Raw genomic sequence first — 18,856 nt, 5'->3', positions numbered from 1 at the left:
AGATGACCCTGCGCCCCATCGTGTCCAATTTCTTTCCCTCGCCGTCCGGCGGGGAAGTCGACGTGGAGGCCGCAACCCCCCCTCCCGCTTTCTTCCTGGCCGCCGCGGAGACAACGGAGTCCGGGGTAGGCTGCGCCCGGACGCACAAGGGGGCCGCGTCCGGGACTCGGTACTTCTTCTCGTACCGGTCTCTTCTAGCCGGCGTCGTGGATGGGTTCTTGAGGAGGGCGAGGCCCTCATCCCAAATATCGTCCAGTAGAGGTACCGCGAGGACCGTCTTCCTCTTGGCCTCGCACCGCTGATAAAGGAAACCTTCCTTCTTCTCCTCAGGGCAGAGCTGGAAGAGCTCGGATGCCCTGGCGATCATGGAGTGAAAAGATCCAAATCTCGTCGGGCGGGGAAGCCCGGGTGGGAGGAGACGACGGCAGATCCTCGTCGTACACCTCGTCGTCCGTACCCGTTGCGGCCGTGTCAGTCCCCGTATCATCCCCTCGAGTCGTGGACGGGGAGGAGGGCTGAACGGGGCGCGACGGCTGAAAAGGAGGTGGAGGGTGAATCCTTTTCTTAGGAGGGGGGCTGCCCGAAGGGCCTGGTTCCGGGTCCCCCGACGGGAGTGGTTCCTCCACTGGTAACGGCAGTCTCGTCCTCATCTCTGAGCATAAGGACTGTATAGCCAACAAAATGGCCGCCGAGTTGTCTTGCGGCACTGGCAGAGGGGAATCCGACGGGCGGTCAGGGTCGTCGTCTCCTGCGTCGGGATCCCTCCCGACGGGCTGGTCTTCTTCCACGCCAATGCCGTGGCTTAAGACCTCGATCAGTTCTTCCTCAGAGGTTGAGGCTGAATCCATGGCGACCTCCTGCCCCCCCTTTTTCTTCTCCGTCGGAGGTTTCACGGAGGTCCTGTCGATGGGCATAAAAGAGGACTCCCTCCGCGGTGGCAGGGAGACTCTGAGCCCCGAGGTCGCCACCACCGGCGTAGCCTCCGCAGGCTGAGCCAGGGCCGCCGCGACTGTCTCGATAGAGGCCTTGGCCGGATGGATTAAGGCTTTCACCACCCTTGGTGCGCTCACCGCCTTCTCCTTGAGGGGGGGGACACTGCCTAGCTCCCCCTCCGCCTTCGAGCTCGAGCGGGGCCTCTCCAGGAGCTTCGCCGGGTGCTCGGCCTTCCTCTTACCCGACCCAGAGCGTTGGCTCGTGGTTGATGGTGACGGGGAGGGTGCGCCCTGCCTGGTGCCCGTAGAGCCCGACCGTTCGGCGCTCCCGGTGCCAGCGGACTCGCGGTGCTTGGCCTTATGTTGGACCCCCGTCACCGGGGCGTCCTCAAAGGTCTTAGAAGACCGCTCGGATTTCTTCTTCTTCTCGCCGGACGGGCTCTTCGCTTCCAGCCAGTTGGCGAGACGTTGATGGCGGTCCTTCATGGTCCGCTCCGACATGTTGCCGCAAAACGCACAGTCCTTCTCCACGTGCGTCTTGTCTTCATGTAGGCAGTAAAGACAAAAGGAGTGTTCGTCTTCCTTAAAGACATTCTGCAGCTGGCATCCAGGGCAGACCCTGAACAGCTTTCCGGGCGTCGAGCTTCCCTTCTCCTGGGCCATGACCGAGATGGGCCTGAGAAACTTCTGGAGTCCTCCAAAAGCGTAGCTCGAGGAATCTTCACCCTTGAGGGGCGTAGACCAATCCGACACGGGTCCCCGTTGATCGGATGGAGAGTCGGTGGAGCTTGAGGCTCTTTTGACCGAAAAAAACCGAAGTTTTTGAGAAAAAACGTGAAAAAATAGCACTAACGCTCGAGAGCAATAGCACGAGGATCCCAACACATGAACGTGCGGTAAAAATCTGAAGATGGCTGCCAGAGGCGGGGCTTAGGTAGAGGGCAGTCATTGGCTGTGGTCAGTATGACGCAGAGACCAGTGATTGGTTACTACTACGAAAGACAGATCAGAAACGAAACTGATACTGGTTTTTTCTTTACCGAGGATTCCCAGCCTGACCACGGGGAATATTCATGAGCATGTGAATCCATGCCAGACCCCATGCTGGAGAAACATGGATTTGGTGGCAAGTCTCTGAGCCGAGAGGAGCATGTCAAGGACGTCATCTTACAAATCCTACCTCTTATATCCCAGCAGCAAGGCATGAGGATTCAGGCTGTTGAGGTTCGGATGGAGCACCCACCTTTTCAGACTGTGAGAGCAGATCCACACTCCAAAGGTGTCGGGGATGGCAGATGCACATATAAAGCAACTCCAGGTACCACGTTTTCTGGGCCTAGACTGGAGCAATCAAAATCAATGTGCATCCAAACATGCACAGCCTCCTGAGATCCAGCAGATTGACAGAGACCAGCAGGAACACATGGCAGAAGGCAAAAGTCCACTCGACCATCAGTGTATCCGCTAGGGAAGAACTAAAAAAATAAAATAAAAAAGGCCCTTGAACAGAACATCTTGCACTGTAAGTGTATACATTAACTTGGAGTCCTGCACTGGGTGAAAATCTCGTCTAGAACTTCCTGACAGAGTGCCCACTCATGGGAGGTCGAAGTCTGTTTCCTCAAGGTATCTGCATTGATGTACTCAGGATCCGTTCGATGAGCTGGCGTCAGAGACACATTCTCAAGAGCCCAGAAAAACAGTTGCATTGCATACCTACACTGTAACAAGGACCCTACACCACACCATTTGTTAAGGTCGTGCATGGCCACCATGGTGTCCACCAGGACCAAGACAGCCTTGCTCCGTTCTGAAGGAAAGAAAGACTAGGGCCTGCCTGATTGCTCCATTCTAGCAAGTTGATGTGTTTCCTAGATTCTGATGGAGACCACAGGGCGCTCACAGTCCAGTCTTGCAGGTGAACACCCCAACTCTTGAAAGAGGCACCCATCACTACTGTCAGTGAGGGTAAAGTTGCTGAAGCAATGCTCCTTCCAGTAGATTGTCTCACAGGGACCGCCATGCTAAGTCCCGGATACTTTTTCTTGGACTGGCCTCCGCTGAAACTGAGACCATTCACAGCTAAGAAGCTATTGGAGCAACCTCATGCACAGCTGGGCCTCCATCACTACAAGGAAGCAGGAGGCCATGAGGCCCAGCAAGCACAGGAGGGCTGAGGCTGGAACCTTCTCCAGCGAATGAAGGATATGAACCATTTGGGAAATGTTCACCATCCGATCCTCGGGCAGGAATGCCCTGCCCAGGTGAGTGTCCACACGGATAAATCTGAGGGACTGAGAAACTGGAGACATCTTGAAGATCAGGAGAGAAGTCCAAACTGTGCAATATGCTGCACATATGGAACGGATGCACCGACACCTGGTTTGGGGAGCAAGCTCAGATGAGCCAGTCATCCAGGTAGTGAAAGTTGTGAATGCCTTATGTCCTGAGGCGAGCAAACAAAAAGACTGAATGGCAGGACTGGTAGTGGCCTAGTGTAAATCTCAGGTACGTCCTGTGCTTTAGGTGGATGGATACATGGAAGTAGGTATCTTGGAGATCCAGTGATACCAGCCAGGTCGTGAGCTTGGAGGATCTGGGCCAGTGTAACCATCTTGAACTTGTCCTTGTGTTGGTACAGGTTCAAGAGCCTCAGATTCTGAATAGGACACAAGCCTCTGCCTTTCTTCAGAACGAGAAAATAGACAGTGAACCAGCCTATAAATGGCTCTGACCGGGGCATCTTTTCTATAGCACCTCCAACAGAAAATGGTCTGGTGTCAAGCCTTGGCTGGATGGGGGTGTTGAGCAAAATGCCACCTCTTGGAGCAGCTCTGCCCCTGGCAGGGATGTGGTGCACTTGATGTTGGCACGAGGGGGATAAGTCCCCTACCCCTGTGGGCATAAGGGAGGTCAAAATCTCCTACCTCAACTTGTAAGGGCAGTAGGCTGTTGCTGAACTGCGGGACCCATAGACTTGGTAGTCATCCTCTAGGACCAGAGCCTCAAACAGATTGCTGATATCAAACAGCAATATCCAGATGTTTAGCTTGAACATCCTGGGCAAAACCAGAGGTTCTCATCCGAGAGTACCTTCTCAACAGTGTCCCTGTGGCTATCGTATGTCCCACACAGCTAGCTGTATCCAGGGCTGACTGTAGGATTTGGCGGGATGCCCACCTGCTATCATTGACCAGGGCCTCGGAGCACGGTCTAATCTCTCCCACAGTCAGGTGCTCTGCAGCGTCCGAAATTGTGCATCAAAAGAGAATTTGGCCAGGGCACAGGAGGCATTAATAGTCCTCAGGCTCAGATTGCCTGAGCCAAAAACCTTCCTCCCCAGGCACCCAGCCTCTTGGTCTCTCTGTAAGGAGCCAAGGATGGGAAGGAGGATGTCTTCTGACTCACTATGACAGCCTGATACACTAGGCCCTCAGGAGAGGCATGAGAGGACAGAAAAGCAGGTCAGAAGTCGACTGCCTATGCTTTTTGGCAAAGTCCGGGTCCAGATTCGGGATCAAAGCTGGCTTCGTCCATAACACAATGTTAGGAAATATTTTCTTTTTTGCTGCTTTCCTCCCACAGACGTCTATGTACACCCTTTCTTCTTGCTTTGTTTAGACTGACATCACTTTGTAGAGGTAAGTACAGCCTTTTGCTGAACATCCATTGTCATTTTGTTCATTCTTATGTGAAAACTGATCAGTTCATAAGACTATCAGTACTGAGAGACTATGGGCCTCATTACGAGTTTGGGGTATCTGGGCGGTAAATCCGCTCAGATACCATACTGAATTACCGTTACCGCCACGTGGTCTGGCGGAATTACCGCTGGATTACAAGTGGCGGCGTAAATCCCCATTTTTTTCTAGTCCATAGGACTCCATGGGGCTTTTTGGGCAGAATTACCACAGTAGTAATTCTGCCATGGTAATTCCACCAATTTTTCAGATTGTTCAGTAGTGAGTTGGAGGATTTACCTCCAGTAGTTTCCGGGAGGCAAATCCCCACGCCATGCCCAAAACAGTAATTTGGCGTACTGGTAAAGTTGCCGGTAACCGACTTACAGCCATCTTTGCCACTTACCGCCAAACTCATAATGAGGCTGTATGTCTCTTACTGGATTTCTTGTATTGTTACAATTTCACACATCACCCTAAAGTGAAGTGTGGCTAGGATACGTTGTATCCTCCTATCTTTTTATGTAATGGCTTTTTGGTTACTTTACAAAGTACCTTGGGAAATCTGGTGGCAGCGGATAGTTTTCTACTGTGTTTTGTACATTTTACTTGTGCACTTTTGAAATGACTGTAAAAGGCTACTAATAGTTTCTAGCACCCTAAGAAGGACGTGCTGTGAGGATTTTACTGTTCATTCGGCAATATTGTTCTTTGGCCTTCTTGCCCTCTCTAGTCCGGAATTGCCATATATAGAAAGCCCTTTCCTTGGGAAAGTTTGTGCTTTCCTGGGCTAAGAGGCTGTTTGTGTATGAGCCCGGATGTGGCACCTGTGACTGACTGGTCTGAGTACACATCTTGGTGCATGTGTGTTGCTGCGCAGATGTTGTGGCCAGTGGTTATCCATGATTGGATAGCCACTGGCAGTTTGAATTGTGCAGTTTTTGGGCTTGAGCAAGCTCACAGTTCAAATCCTGGATAAAAGGATGGCTCCTGCCAGCATTTGACAGATCATAGTTGGAGCCAGACCCCTATGATGAAGAGTAGCCTGCCGATGACTGTAGGACTCATGCAGCCGACCAGCATCAACTCCAGTGAAGTCCTGGTGAAAGCCCTGCTCCTCTGTTCTCTTCTCAAGAAGGTCTTCGTTGCTACTTCAACCCCTGAAGCGGTGGAAATAACCAGTCTACACCCCTGCAGGAGTATCTGAGCCTTTGGAAGTGTGCCTGGGCCAAGCGATGGACTAACTAGCTCCCTGCATTTTCAGCCTTCTTACATCAACAGGAGCTGTGTTGGGCCTGCTCCTTTGTTCACCCATTGAAGATCACTTGTCACGCCTGACTGTGTTGACTCCGATTGCAATCAGTCTTCAAACCTCTGTACCCGCAAATAACGTGTACATTCAGTATATTCCATAAAGCTCACTACAAAAAAAAAACGGACAGTTGTCAGTCTCATCAAAACATTCAAGAACCATATAAACATATATACATTATTGATAATTGATAAATGTATTCAGTAGCTCAAAAAATAACAGGTAATCAAATTTGCCATGAAATTATTGGTTGTAGAATTTGCCAACACTGGGTTTTTTCCAAGGCATAAATGATAGTGTCCTGTGTGATCAAATAAAAGGTGAATATTCCTTTCTGTATGTCAATAAACAATAGTATACCTCATTATCGCTCACTCTGTGATTCTGTACTTTTCAAAAAATTTGATACATAATCGGGACTTGTTTCCCATGTAGTTAATCTGGGTTCCTCTTCATACCCAAACTATGCATATGTATTGCATCCTGCCGTGTTCGGCTTCTCAACAGGCATGCCGCCACTTGCTTTTGGTAAGTCACTGGTAAGCCTCATCAACTCCCTCTTCTCACTACAGAACTCTTCAGGGAAATCCCTAACAACCGTGGGGCACAAAGGTTCGAGCGAAAGGTGCTGGGATCAATCTCCCGTTCAAAAATATCCTTCATCTTTAACATGAATGCACCTCTAGGGAGCAGGGTGTACTCACAAGGAGCATTGACTCCGTGGAGAACAGAGCTGACACCAGAAAAATGCCATAGAAAAATGAAGCGGTGCGGTGTAGTGACAGGTCTTTGCCTATAAGCAAACGGTTGCAGTCTTTCACAAGTCAGAGGACAGCTCCTCCAAGCGAGGTGGACCCTGACAGCACAGAGCCAAAATCGTTAATGATGGGGTCTTGCCAGAGATGTCAAACATCTTAAGCCGTAAGGCATCCCATTCCGATTGTTTCTCAAGTTTTGTGGGGTTCAGTCGATATGGTAAATTCAGGGTCCTCACTTCTGGTGGCTACAGATTCCCAAATAACAATAGACAATGGGCCTCATTAGGAGTTTGGAGTTAGCCATGCCGTTCTTACCGACATGGCTAACCCCCAAACCGGGTACCAAAAATAGGGAATTAATGGGCCATGCCGACTTTAGCGGGCCCGGTAATTCCCTTTGCGCTGGACCCGGACCATCCCCATTCCCATTGGGCTCAATGGGAATGGGGAGGATGCTAACAACGGTTGTTAGCATCCTGGTCTGCTCGCGGGTCCCGCTCTGCACGTCTGGTCTGACCAGGCGTGAAGAGCGGGACCCACTGAAGAACTCGTAATGGGGCAGCCCGGTATGAACGGTGCCGGCCCCTTACCGGCACCGTTCATACCATGGCCGCCCTCGTTGTAATGAGGCCCAATGACTCAGACGCAATATTTAAAATCACTAACTTAAACCTTCAGGGTCTCAACTCCCCCATTAAGAGAAAGCCAATTTAAAACTGCTTCAAGATCTAGAATCCAGAATTGTATTCCTTCAAGAAACGCACCTCAATGTGAATTGCGGCAACAACATAGGAATTTCCCACAACAATTCTTTGTGGGTGGCGGGCAGAAATATGGAGGGGGTCACTATTTTAATAGCTAGACACACTCCATTAAAACCCAAGGTTATAATGGGAGGGTTAAAGATATATAATGGTGCAAGGGGAATTCTGGGGATTTTAATTCATTATGCATCTAATGAAAAGCAACACCAATTCCTATCAGACTTTCTACACTGATCATAAGCCTTCACACAAAATATGGTGAAGGAAGGTGAACAGAACTTCCCCTTCCAATGGTCCTCAAAACACTTGCAATACCTGGGAATTCACATGCCACCATCATTAAGCAGTCCCGGCCTAAGTCCCACTTTGCCGCTGGTGGACGCTGCTACCGCTGCTGTTTCCTGTGATTCTTCTTCCCGTGAATCTGCTGAAAATCGAACTGCCCAATATCCAGCACTACGGCAACCAGAAGGTGACGACATACAGAGACATACTCAGCTATATTCAGCAAACTGGACATTGCTGGACTTTCTCTTAATACGTACATGTTTTTTTTGTAGGCACTGGTTCGTTTACCTTTTCTTGGGTGGAGCTATATAACGAGACTCCGAAGTCCCGGCCTAAGTCCCGCTTTGCCGCGTTCACCGCGGCAAGCGGCGAAAGCTCCTTATATATACTGCCAATCTTCAATACTGACTGACTGTGTTTGGCCACTTACCATCCAATTCATATTTCGTCTCAACTATGAAACGAAATTTAAATTCCCTAAAGACTGGTATGCCAATGGTAACTGCCTTACATAGATCTAATGGCGCCAGTTGCTCTAAATCTCCATCTTCCGTTAACATAAAAAGATCTCGCCTCAGCTCCACTCCGCGTACAAGTGCCAGATGCACGAGACAGAATGGAGCGGAGCTTATTCATGGAATGGACATTCGCCCTTTTTGCAAGGACCCAAGTCGTGTTGATCACGCAATACTACCAATTGGAAAGCCCGTAGGGATTTCTTTGCAACAACCAGCAGTAGAGCTTCTGGATCCGAAAATCTTCTCGCACAGCTATCCTGTGAGTAGCAACACATGTGAAAAAAATCTAATTGACAAAGAAATGTCTTCGGTTCATGTGGGGGAAAGTCGAATTGGTGAGTCCCATAAATCAATGACAGTGCCCGGTCCATCTGTCAACTTTGCTAAAGAAAATGTTTCGCTTACCGATAGTGTTATACTCACGAATGTACTAACTGGTGCGGTCGCACCTCCTCCCGAAGCTTGTAATGTGTCTGTTATAACTCTAAGTGATACATCAATTTCTATTTCATCTGTGGATTCAATGTCTCAGGATATTCCTGTTATTGACTTGGAGATCAATTCCTCTGCTGCATTCCCTCACAGGATTTCAGAAAATGTATCCAAGTCTCCTGCGCTTTTTACGAACGCCAGTCCCGTTGACTCAGTTGCAAATCCTTCTTTTACTGTCCCCACCCCTAGAAAGGCAACTGGAAAAGCCCCCATTGATATGCGTCCCAATGATTCCCGGACTGTTAATACGAGCATTGCACTTACATCCATGAACAATGCTAACAATGCTATTTTAGCTTTGGCCAAACTCTTCCAAGTCTTGGTTGTAAAGGCGGAGGCTCATTCGAATCAGTTTGACCAGATATTCATGAATCAACTTGTAATCTCTAATAGATTAGAAAATCTGACTAATTTGAATGTACTAACAATTGTGAAACAGTCTGTGTCTACACAGACTGTATCGGTAATTGAACCTACTGTCCAAGAGTTTCAGCCCTTATATATTGGAGCCCATAGTGGACCATGTGGAAAAGGAACACAAGCCAAAAATTGATCCACATAAGATTCCCACGTATGCTTTATTTGGGACTAAAAATGCTAAGAATTCCAGCACTAAAAATTCGTCTTTGCAAACACAGACAAAGAAAACAAAAAATATCAAAGCGGGCTCTCGCCAATCTTCGCAAGCCAAAGCTTTTATTAGGAGGCTATCAACTTCAACCACCCCTACTATAGCAGCATCTAAAGCTGTCACAAAAAAATATGCTTTACAAAATCAAATAAAAAAAGCAAAAATACAGCCGGCTTCCCTCTGATCCGGCCCTGGCATACAGTCCTTTAAAAAAACTGATTACTGTGGCAAATCAGCTCTCTCAAAACATCCCTACCGATCTAAGTGGGAGCACGTTATCTAGTGATGATTTTGATAGGCCCAGCCCAATAGCAACTGGCTCTACTTGTAAACCCCCTACGATTCAGAACCTAGGGGCCGACGAACAGCGTCGTAAAGAAATACGTAGGGCCGTTGACGAATATTTAGCTTCGAAATCGGTCACAAAAAACTTAACTTTTATGCAGGATGCACCAGCCACTGTGCAGGTGCATGTGCCTGCAGTAGTATCGATCTTGAAAAAACCAAGTTTACCTGATTTGTCGGAGGCTCTCGCCACTAATTCTCTTCAATCTGCAGGGAAGGCGAATCCTACAAAAGCTGTCAAGTCAGAGGTACCTGGGTCCAACCCAGCTTTCTCTGGTGATATGGAACGCCTTCTACAGGCAACCTTTACCAAATTCTTGGAGGCTTCTATTGCCTCTCAAACAGTCTCTACTCCAAACATAGACAATGGAGCATGCAAAAAATCTAATGAACTATCACTATCAACTAAACAAAAATCTACTGCCACCCGTTTTAAACGTCCAGCGATTCACTCTTTGACTCTCAGCTGTCAGCCTCTATCTGCTAAACAGTATAACCTAAATCGGGCGTCCGTACTGTCGATTTTTCGGGAAATCCCGGACCTCGATGACATAGGATCTGTAGACATTGAACTTGTTGAATTTCCAGATTCCTCTAACCAATCTTTGGTAAATCTGTGGATTAATTCAAGGGTGGTTGTAAATGCCATTTGGACTGCGAAATCCCAAATTACTGACCTTGGCTTTACACTGCTTCCAACCTTAGACGTATTAGATAGTTCTTCTACGCGTGCTGTGCCACCTCTAAACCAACAAAGAAGTGGATCCCTAGATCGGCCAGTACAGCCATGCAGTTGTCAATGTCAGCCCAAGCAAGGATAGCATCCGATTTTCGCACCATCTAATCTCCATTTTGTTAGTTGGAATTCCAGAGGGAATCGACATTTAATCAATAACCATACTCAGCCTGAGTTGAACTATGATGTAATTCTGCTCCAAGAATCTTGGCTGACTAGCGTTCCGTCCTGGAACAATTATGATGTCTGCTTAGTTCCTGCAGTGAAACACTGTGTGGGACGCCCAACTTCTGGCCTGCTAACTGCCGTCAAACAATCCTCTGGTTTAAAAATATCCCCGTGGTTTTGTCCGAATGAGTTTATACAAATGTCTAGATTGAAGGGAGGGAGCTTTGCATGTGCTGTCATTAACATCTATTGGAATCCTGTAGGCATTTCTGATGATAGTTTCTTTGAATCTCTGGCACATGCTTTTGATATAATCATGTTGGATGGGCATGTTGACATGATCTATTTAGCAGGGGACTTAAATTTACATTATTTGGAAACTCACCTTATATCCGAACAAAAACGCCTTGACATGTGGTTAATGTTTATCAAATCACGTAATCTTTACATGCTAAATGGTGCCTTTTTTCACGATATTCCACCAAGTCCGACATGGCATCGGGCCTGTAGTTCTGGGATCATCGATTTTACCTACGTCAATGCGCAGATGTTAAATTTGGTCCTAGATTTTTGTATAATAGAATCAAATGCAAGTGATCATAACATTCTGCATACAACTTGTTGTTATAACAATATGATCACTAAGTCTCAACCGGCCTATCTTAAAGGGACCTATGAAGTGAATCCGGCTAGAAACCGCTTAACGTGGTCAGAACACTCCTTAAAAGCTTTTAGATCGTGTTACCATGCCCAACTAACAAATAATATTCTGAGTGATACTTTGTCTGATGGTGTTTATTATGACTTAATGCAGCTCTTTTCACCATGTTCTACTATGCATAAACAAAAACAAACACCGCACTTGCACATTTCCAATCATGAAGTCAAACTCAAAAAATCTTTAGTTCGGGCTGAGAAAAGAAAGGTTCGCAAACTCTCCCCAGAATTACGCCAGGCTGCTCTCTTGCGGATACAAACGAACTATAGAAATTGGGTAAGAGGTATGAAAGCTAAACTGTATCAAAATGATGGGGAAAATATGTTAGTATCCTTGGCATCCAAAAATTTGTCCCGACCGTGGCACATTATAAATCAAACAACATCAGGTCACCAAGTCGCAATTCAGACAAACGATGTTTCAGAGGATATGTGGGTACGTTATTATTCTAACCTATTTACTAGTGCGCAAACATTTTCATCTGCTTCACTTACAAAGTTTGATACCGCATTCAATCTATGCTTTGTTAAAGAAGACATAGTGCATTTAATTAGACAGGCCAGTAATTCTAGGGCACCTGGCCCGGATGGCCTATCTAACATGCACCTAAAGCAATTCCCGGATATCTGGGCTGATATACTATTTCTCATGTTTGAAACAGTTAATAAATCCCAAAAAATTCCCATATCTTGGAGGCAGTCTATTCTCATTCCGATCTATAAGAAGGGCGATCGTGCATGCCCGACAAGTTACAGACCCATCTCATTATTGGATGTCTCGGGAAAGATTTTTTGTCGACTCATTTTACGAGAATTAAATGAGTGGACTAAGAAGCACCTGAGACGGGACCCTCTTCAATCGGGCTTTGTCAGTGGCTTGGGGACAATTCCTAACATCATTACCATCAATATGCTGAAAGCCCAATATGTAACCAGGAAACAAACTCTATTTTTTGCATTCATAGATTTCCGGTCAGCATTTGACTCTATAGATCGGATCCTGCTCTTTAATAAATTAAAAGCGTTTGGCTGCCCTAGTTCGCTTGTGGCCCTAATTATTCAACTTCACACGAATACTTCCATGCGCGTCCGACTCACACGTGAAGGCCTTTTATCTGCACCTTTTCCGACGTTTGTCGGACTTAAGCAGGGATGTATATTGGCATCTACATTGTTCAACCTTTTTATACTAGATTTGGGCCTATCTTTTCTTGGCATCACTGCCGACGCTCCGGAGTTGGGTGGCCAACGCATTCCGTGGATGCTCTATGCAGACGACCTGGTCTTGGTCTCCCAGACTCCGAAGGGTTTGCAGAATTTGCTGACTGCCCTTTCACACTATGCAGAGTCAAACCATCTCACAATTAATCTGACCAAATCTCAGATTATGGTCTGCAAGCCTCATGGGAAATGCAGAACCTATAATGGGCCGTGGTTTTTGCAACAACAAACCATGGAAATTGTTTCAGACTATAAGTATTTGGGCGTTGTCATCCAAAATACTGCCACTGATGTCGTATTTACACACATCTTAGACACAAAACTGTTGAGTCTGATATCGCAAGCCAAAATTCTTGTATACAAATACTGAAAATTCACGCTGAAACATATCTTGATGTTCTATGAACAAAAGGTAGTGCCCATTCTGCTCTATGGCGCGGAGGCAAAATTATACTCCAATGACAACTCATGGAATAGACTTGAGGCTACTTTCTGGAAAAGGGTTTTGCGACTCCCAAACTGCGTACCTCTGCCCATATTAAGATTTGAATTGGGTCTGAATTCTCTGCATAGCAGAGTGAAATCGAAAATGTGTGCTTTTTTTCGGAAAAGTCTGCTTGGAATTACCAATAATAACATCCTAAGTACAGTAGCTCGCCAGATATCTGGGTCTTCTGCGTCTTTCCCAATGAAATGGAGAAATTTGGTACTAGACACATTAGCTGGAGCCAACATCTCTTTGCAATTCCTTATAGATAACCCATTTGCTGCAAAGAAAAGATTCCTTTGTTGGGATTGGATCACAAATCATGAGTTATGTGCAAACTACAAAGATTTCGTGCCTAACCTTTTTGGTCCCAAACGTCTAGGACAAGCGGCTGGCTATCTCCTGAAATGTCCATCGCCAAACATTCGTAATAAATTACTACGAATGAGGTTGAATCTGTGGTTGACGAGAGAGATTATGGTCAGGCGCAAAATTATTCATGCAGATCTTAACTTCTGCCGCTTTTGTAAAAATCGACGTGCGAAAGAAACACTCCAACACCTAATTGTGTCATGCCCATCTTTGTATGCTATCCGTCAGAAACACTGCAAAAATCTTTTAAGTTTGTACATGGAGAAGGATGAAAACGAGATTTGGAGTATTTTATTTAAGAGTACCAGATTTTCAGTCATGAAGGCTATTGTGCACTTTTTGGAAAATGTTTTATCTGATGAGATACTGTTATAAGTATGTTTAATGGACTCATTATCAAGATAAACGTTTCTAAACTCAGAACTCTATAGTAACAATTGGTCTTCTCTCTTTAAGGAGGGTTATTTTAGCTTCTTGGTCTGTCTGTAATGATGACTATTTTAGTTACTCTCATAAGTTTTTTTAGATATTGATTTGCTCCGAACATCGTTTTTATTATTATCATCCATATGTCTAAAGTTGTAATCTTTCCCCTTTTACATCCTTCTCTGTTATTATGTATTCACGTTGTTATGATATATAAACTGTGTTGATTTTGAAAAGTTGATGTAATCAACTATGACAAAATAAAAAAAAAAAAAAAAAAATTAAGCAGTCTTTAGCACACTCATGTCTCGTCATTAGTAAAATAGTTCACAAATGATTTTGAGAGATGGTCATCTCAGGAAATTTCGTGGGTGGGCTGCATTACAGCTGTGGAAATAAATCTGGTTCCCATGCTACTGTACATCTGCCAGGGCATCCCAATACAATACCCAATAGGGCTCATTCATACACTACAACAAATATTTTGAAATTCATATGGGCATACAAGCGCTCATGAATTCCAGCAAAAATAATTACTAGAAAAACAATGCTCAGGGATTGTAAATGCCAGACGTCAAAAGATATCTTTGGGCAACCGAATTCGCTAGAGTATTTCAGTGGACCGAGGAATTCCTTCGCCCACTTCAGGTGAACCTTGATCAGGAAGGTCTGGAGATACCTATAGAAACATTAGGGCACATAAGAACATTAGCAAGGATAACATTTGGGACCCCAGAGCATCAACCTGCGCAGCACTTTATTATTGGGACACAGCTCAAAAATCTGGCTCTGGGTTGTTCCCCCAACTCCACATGTCCCCTATCGATTTGCTATATATGACTCTGGACGCTTATTGAACAAAGTATCAATTATGGTGTATATCAGGTTTGGAGGACGTAAACCGCAATGTATGTGTTAGGGATGTGTTATCTATATAACCCAGACCTCACACCAGGGTGGCATAACACAGCTTTTGACAGAAGGGAGGGTTAAAACACCCAAGTAGGTTGTACACACAATCCACCCCCCTCCCCCCAGACTTTGAAGCATGCAAATCTACATTCTCTCCCCAAGAAAGAGAATGATTTTGGTATATCAAAATACATCACTGGATCTCAAATCCACAAACAAAAGCTGCAGGAACCCGCCAACCCACCCCAGTAGAGCTCACCATGAAGAGTGGGGCCTAAATAAAATTTGAATCTCACACATTTATAAACTACTTGACAGGTTTGACCATACTGATGAGTATCAGTATATGAAGAGGTGGGAAGAGAACCGAGACATCCAGATCAGCACTAATCCTCGTCGTAAATCTGGTCCAGAGCATGAAAATCATCTTGTTGCGTTCACAACAAAGAATGTTCTTATACGATTTGCTATTGGCGGTATCTTCGCCCATCGTGGATACATAAAATCTGGCTAGACAATTCCACAATGTACTCTAAAGAATGCGTAGAGGTAGGTACACTTGCCCATATTTGGTGCTTTTGCCCTAAATCTAAGATGTATTGAGAGGAAATACTTACTTTACCTTACCGATGGGACCTCCAGTAGTGATTTTGGGGGAAGTTGCAGAGGGTAGCTGTCCAATGTCAGGAAGAAGATCCAAACTCAACTCTTCACAACAGCCAAACTTCTTGTTGTCAAATATTGGAAGAATCCAGAGTGGCTAGGAGACTTTGGCACTAGAAAATGTACAACGCTTGGGGCAAAACAATTCCACAAATATGTTCAAACACATGGGATCGCTTTATCTCCTCTTTCACAGAAAATCCCCAGCGGGTGTTTGAGCTTTGCCTTTACACGCATTTTTCATTCTTTTGATTATTGAACAGCTTAGATATGTTACCTTTATTAAGACTGCATAATAAAGGGTTACCAGTCATTTGGTCGAAAAAAATGGGTCGACTGGACAAATGGTCGAACCAATTTGGTCGAAAACCAAATGGTCGAATTTTTATTTTTTTATTTTCACCCCTTTTTTTTTTTTTGAGGGGGTCCCCCCCCAACCCCCTTTTTTTAAAAAACAAAAACCCGAAATATATATATATATATAAATTACAAAAAAAATTCGACCATTTGGTTTTCGACCAAATGTCTTTCGACCAGTTTTCAGTCGACCAAATGTCTGGACACCTAATAAAGGCTACACCAGTTATGACTCTGGACACTTATTCAACAAAGTAGCATTTATGGTATATATCAGGTTTGGAGGACGGAAACAGCAATGTATGTGTTAGGGAGTTGTACTAAAGTCCACCTATGGTAGGACTATAGAAGACTCACTCTTAGATGTACAGGGCTCCAATTCGTAGATTTTGGCCTGAACCAACCAAAAGGTTTTGTAGCCATGGCTGAACAGCCAGGCTTAGTCTAGGAGGGAGAAGGACTGTAGTAGAGTACAAAGACCTTTGAGTACACTTTTAGTCAAGGAAACACACACTGTAGTTATATAGAAATATGCTTATTTATTATATATACTAGGCAATGTTCAATTCAAAATAAAAATTCAGGTAAGGAAAGTTTCCCACATGTATACAGTAGGACCTTTGCAGTAGGAATACTCATATCACAGTCAGACCTTTAGAAAAAAACGAAGTATCAAGAGTAGCTTTAGGTTAGCAAACCATTCAATTACTAAAAAGCAGTGCTGGCAGTTTAGATAGCGTTGTGTAGTCCTAAACATTAGAAGTCCAACCCTATCTGGGGTATGGGTCTCTCAAACAGTCAGATGGGAGCACTGGGGGACAGAATAAAGTAAGGCAGACACTGTCAAATTTGAGAAGATGATTTCAAGTAACAAATAGGCATGAATTATGATTCAAAGGATTCAGGGGGGCTAAATAGGACAGGACACCTGAATGATTTCAGCCTGGGGTCGTCCACCCCAACGTGACTCAGGAAGCTCAGGAAGAGCAAACAACACCACAACAACTGCCTATGTAAGTACCCAGGAGTTAGGCAGTACTATCTATGATGAAGACGAGTGATGTCACTGGCAGGTCCACCAGAGAAGACAGCAGCTCCGGGGTTAGAGTATCTGGCCTTGGTGGACGGATGAAGAACTTTTAGCGGGTGCAGATGGTCAGACACTTAAGGATGCCCAGCAGATTATCTTCATGGCACTTGGCTGTGGAGGCTTGAGGCAGGCTTTGTAGAAGCGACGGTTGTCACCCAGCAGACTTTCTGCCTTCTCTGGGTCCTCAATGCTTCTGAGGGGATTTCTATGGTTAGGATGGAGTCTCTGTAGGCCCAGACAGATGCCCAAATGTTTGAAGACGGCTAAAGCGCTAGATGAGATGATGCACCGCAGTAGAGCCAGGGGTCCCACGGTACACGGGTATTGCAGGTCGGGAAGGTCGCATCACTTCATGGGATGGATCAAACTGTAGCTGGTCTCGAGACTCGTTATGCCCACCAGTCCAACTTAGGAAGTCATCCGGTCTGGATCTTCCCTGTTGCACAGAAGAAAGGGCTGGAGCTGCAGCGGTCATTCAGTTGGCTTAGCGGTCGCTGCAGACGTCCTTCGGTATGTTTTTTCCAGTGGTCAACTCTGGCTTCAGCATCAAGACCCTCGACTTTTATACAGGAACCCAACCAATCAGCATGCATGCACCATTCAAACTTTAGGTAGTTGCTGTCTCAAGGGGACAGCCAGGCACCCACTGGATCCAAGAAGACACACTGGAGGACACAGACCCGAGGCGTTTCAGTGTCCTCCCAGCTTCCTGTTCTCCCAGACACACTGGAACCTCTGGGGACAGGAGATTGAGCAGGACCTCCCCCACCCAGGTAAGGAAACGGAAGGATCAAAGCAGGGCAAGCCATTTTGAGTTTGGACAAAAAAAGTAGACATGCACCATATTTTAGGTCAATGGTGACCCCTGTGCCCTTTACCACAGCAGCGAAAGTAGCCTGCATGTAAAAATCACGGGAAGTCGGTAGAAAACATGCATTGCCACAAGCCACTCAGACTTGCCACTGTAACTAAAAAGTTACAGGAGAGGTGAGAAATGAGATACTGTGCTGATCTCACAAAGGAAAAGCATAGGTAGGATAAAACGTATCCCCCCCATCCTGGTAGAATAAATTAACACAAGAAAGTAGAATAAAACCAAAGAGGGGAGCTCAAGGAGCTTCCAGCAACACTGCACAGAAAGTGCTGCGTGCTACAATAATAAAATACAGATTCCACAAAAAGATGGGGGAAAGCAGACTCCATCAAGGAAAGCCAAAAAATAATGAGTGAGCGCAAAGATTCCTACTTCCTAAGGAGAGTTAAATACAAATCCAAAAGTCCAGCAAAAAGTGCTGGGGGACTCACTAAGTGGGGAGAATTACACATAAAAGGAAAATTCTACCCAACACTATGGAATAAGTTACTTACCTGTAACTCCTGTTCTCCAGCATTGGTATCTTTCCATAGTTTCACATGCTGTATGAATAGTTCCGTCATCAGGCTGGGAATCCTCGTTAACATAGAGCAGTTTATTTTATAAATTAAAACTGCAGTCACTTTAGTGCTCTGATATAAACCCAGTTTACATTTGTTATGGAAATTATAAATTGAACCATGATTAATAATGTTGTTAACCACATTGTTTGTTATTGATACATTCAATAAATAAAACTATACAAAAAAATGGCTTAGCGGTCTACTTTTCTTGTTCTCACATTGTCTTGTCAACAGCCTCTTCCTTTTTCTGACAATCACTCATTTCAATGGTAGGAATCCCCTCAGAGGTTTACTCAGCACTTACCAGTGTCAAGCCCTTGCCTTAGCTCCTTTATCTTGTTGGTGGAACCCGACTTGCGGTAGATCCCCTCAGTGTAAAGCCCATGCATTTCAATATAGTTGATTAGCTTCTCTGCTAAGAGTGGCACTGTACGCTCTTCGCTGGTGAGACGCGAAAGCTCCACTGCAAACTGCTTTGAGGAAAGCTCTGGGTCATACTGTAGGGAGAAGGAGACAACACAGTCAAAGTTACAATGGATGTGCAGCACCG

The 18,856-nt window shown here is 45.5% G+C and overlaps 1 protein-coding gene across 7 annotated transcripts in view; it reads right to left on the bottom strand.

Annotated features, from left to right (window-relative positions):
- MYO9A (myosin IXA) overlaps positions 1–18,856 on the bottom strand; it is a 1,154,601-nt gene that overhangs the window by 113,230 nt on the left and 1,022,515 nt on the right. For all 7 annotated transcript variants that reach the window (XM_069624659.1, XM_069624658.1, XM_069624661.1 and 4 more), the window contains one exon: positions 18,611–18,803. In XM_069624659.1, the coding sequence (XP_069480760.1) occupies positions 18,611–18,803 (193 nt within the window). The remainder of the gene's footprint in view (positions 1–18,610; positions 18,804–18,856) is intronic.

Source organism: Ambystoma mexicanum, chromosome 11, assembly GCF_040938575.1.
Source record: "Ambystoma mexicanum isolate Mex_15411 chromosome 11, UKY_AmexF1_1, whole genome shotgun sequence".
Classification (NCBI taxonomy): Eukaryota; Metazoa; Chordata; class Amphibia; order Caudata; family Ambystomatidae; genus Ambystoma; species Ambystoma mexicanum.
This window is presented reverse-complemented; position numbering and strand designations above follow the sequence as displayed.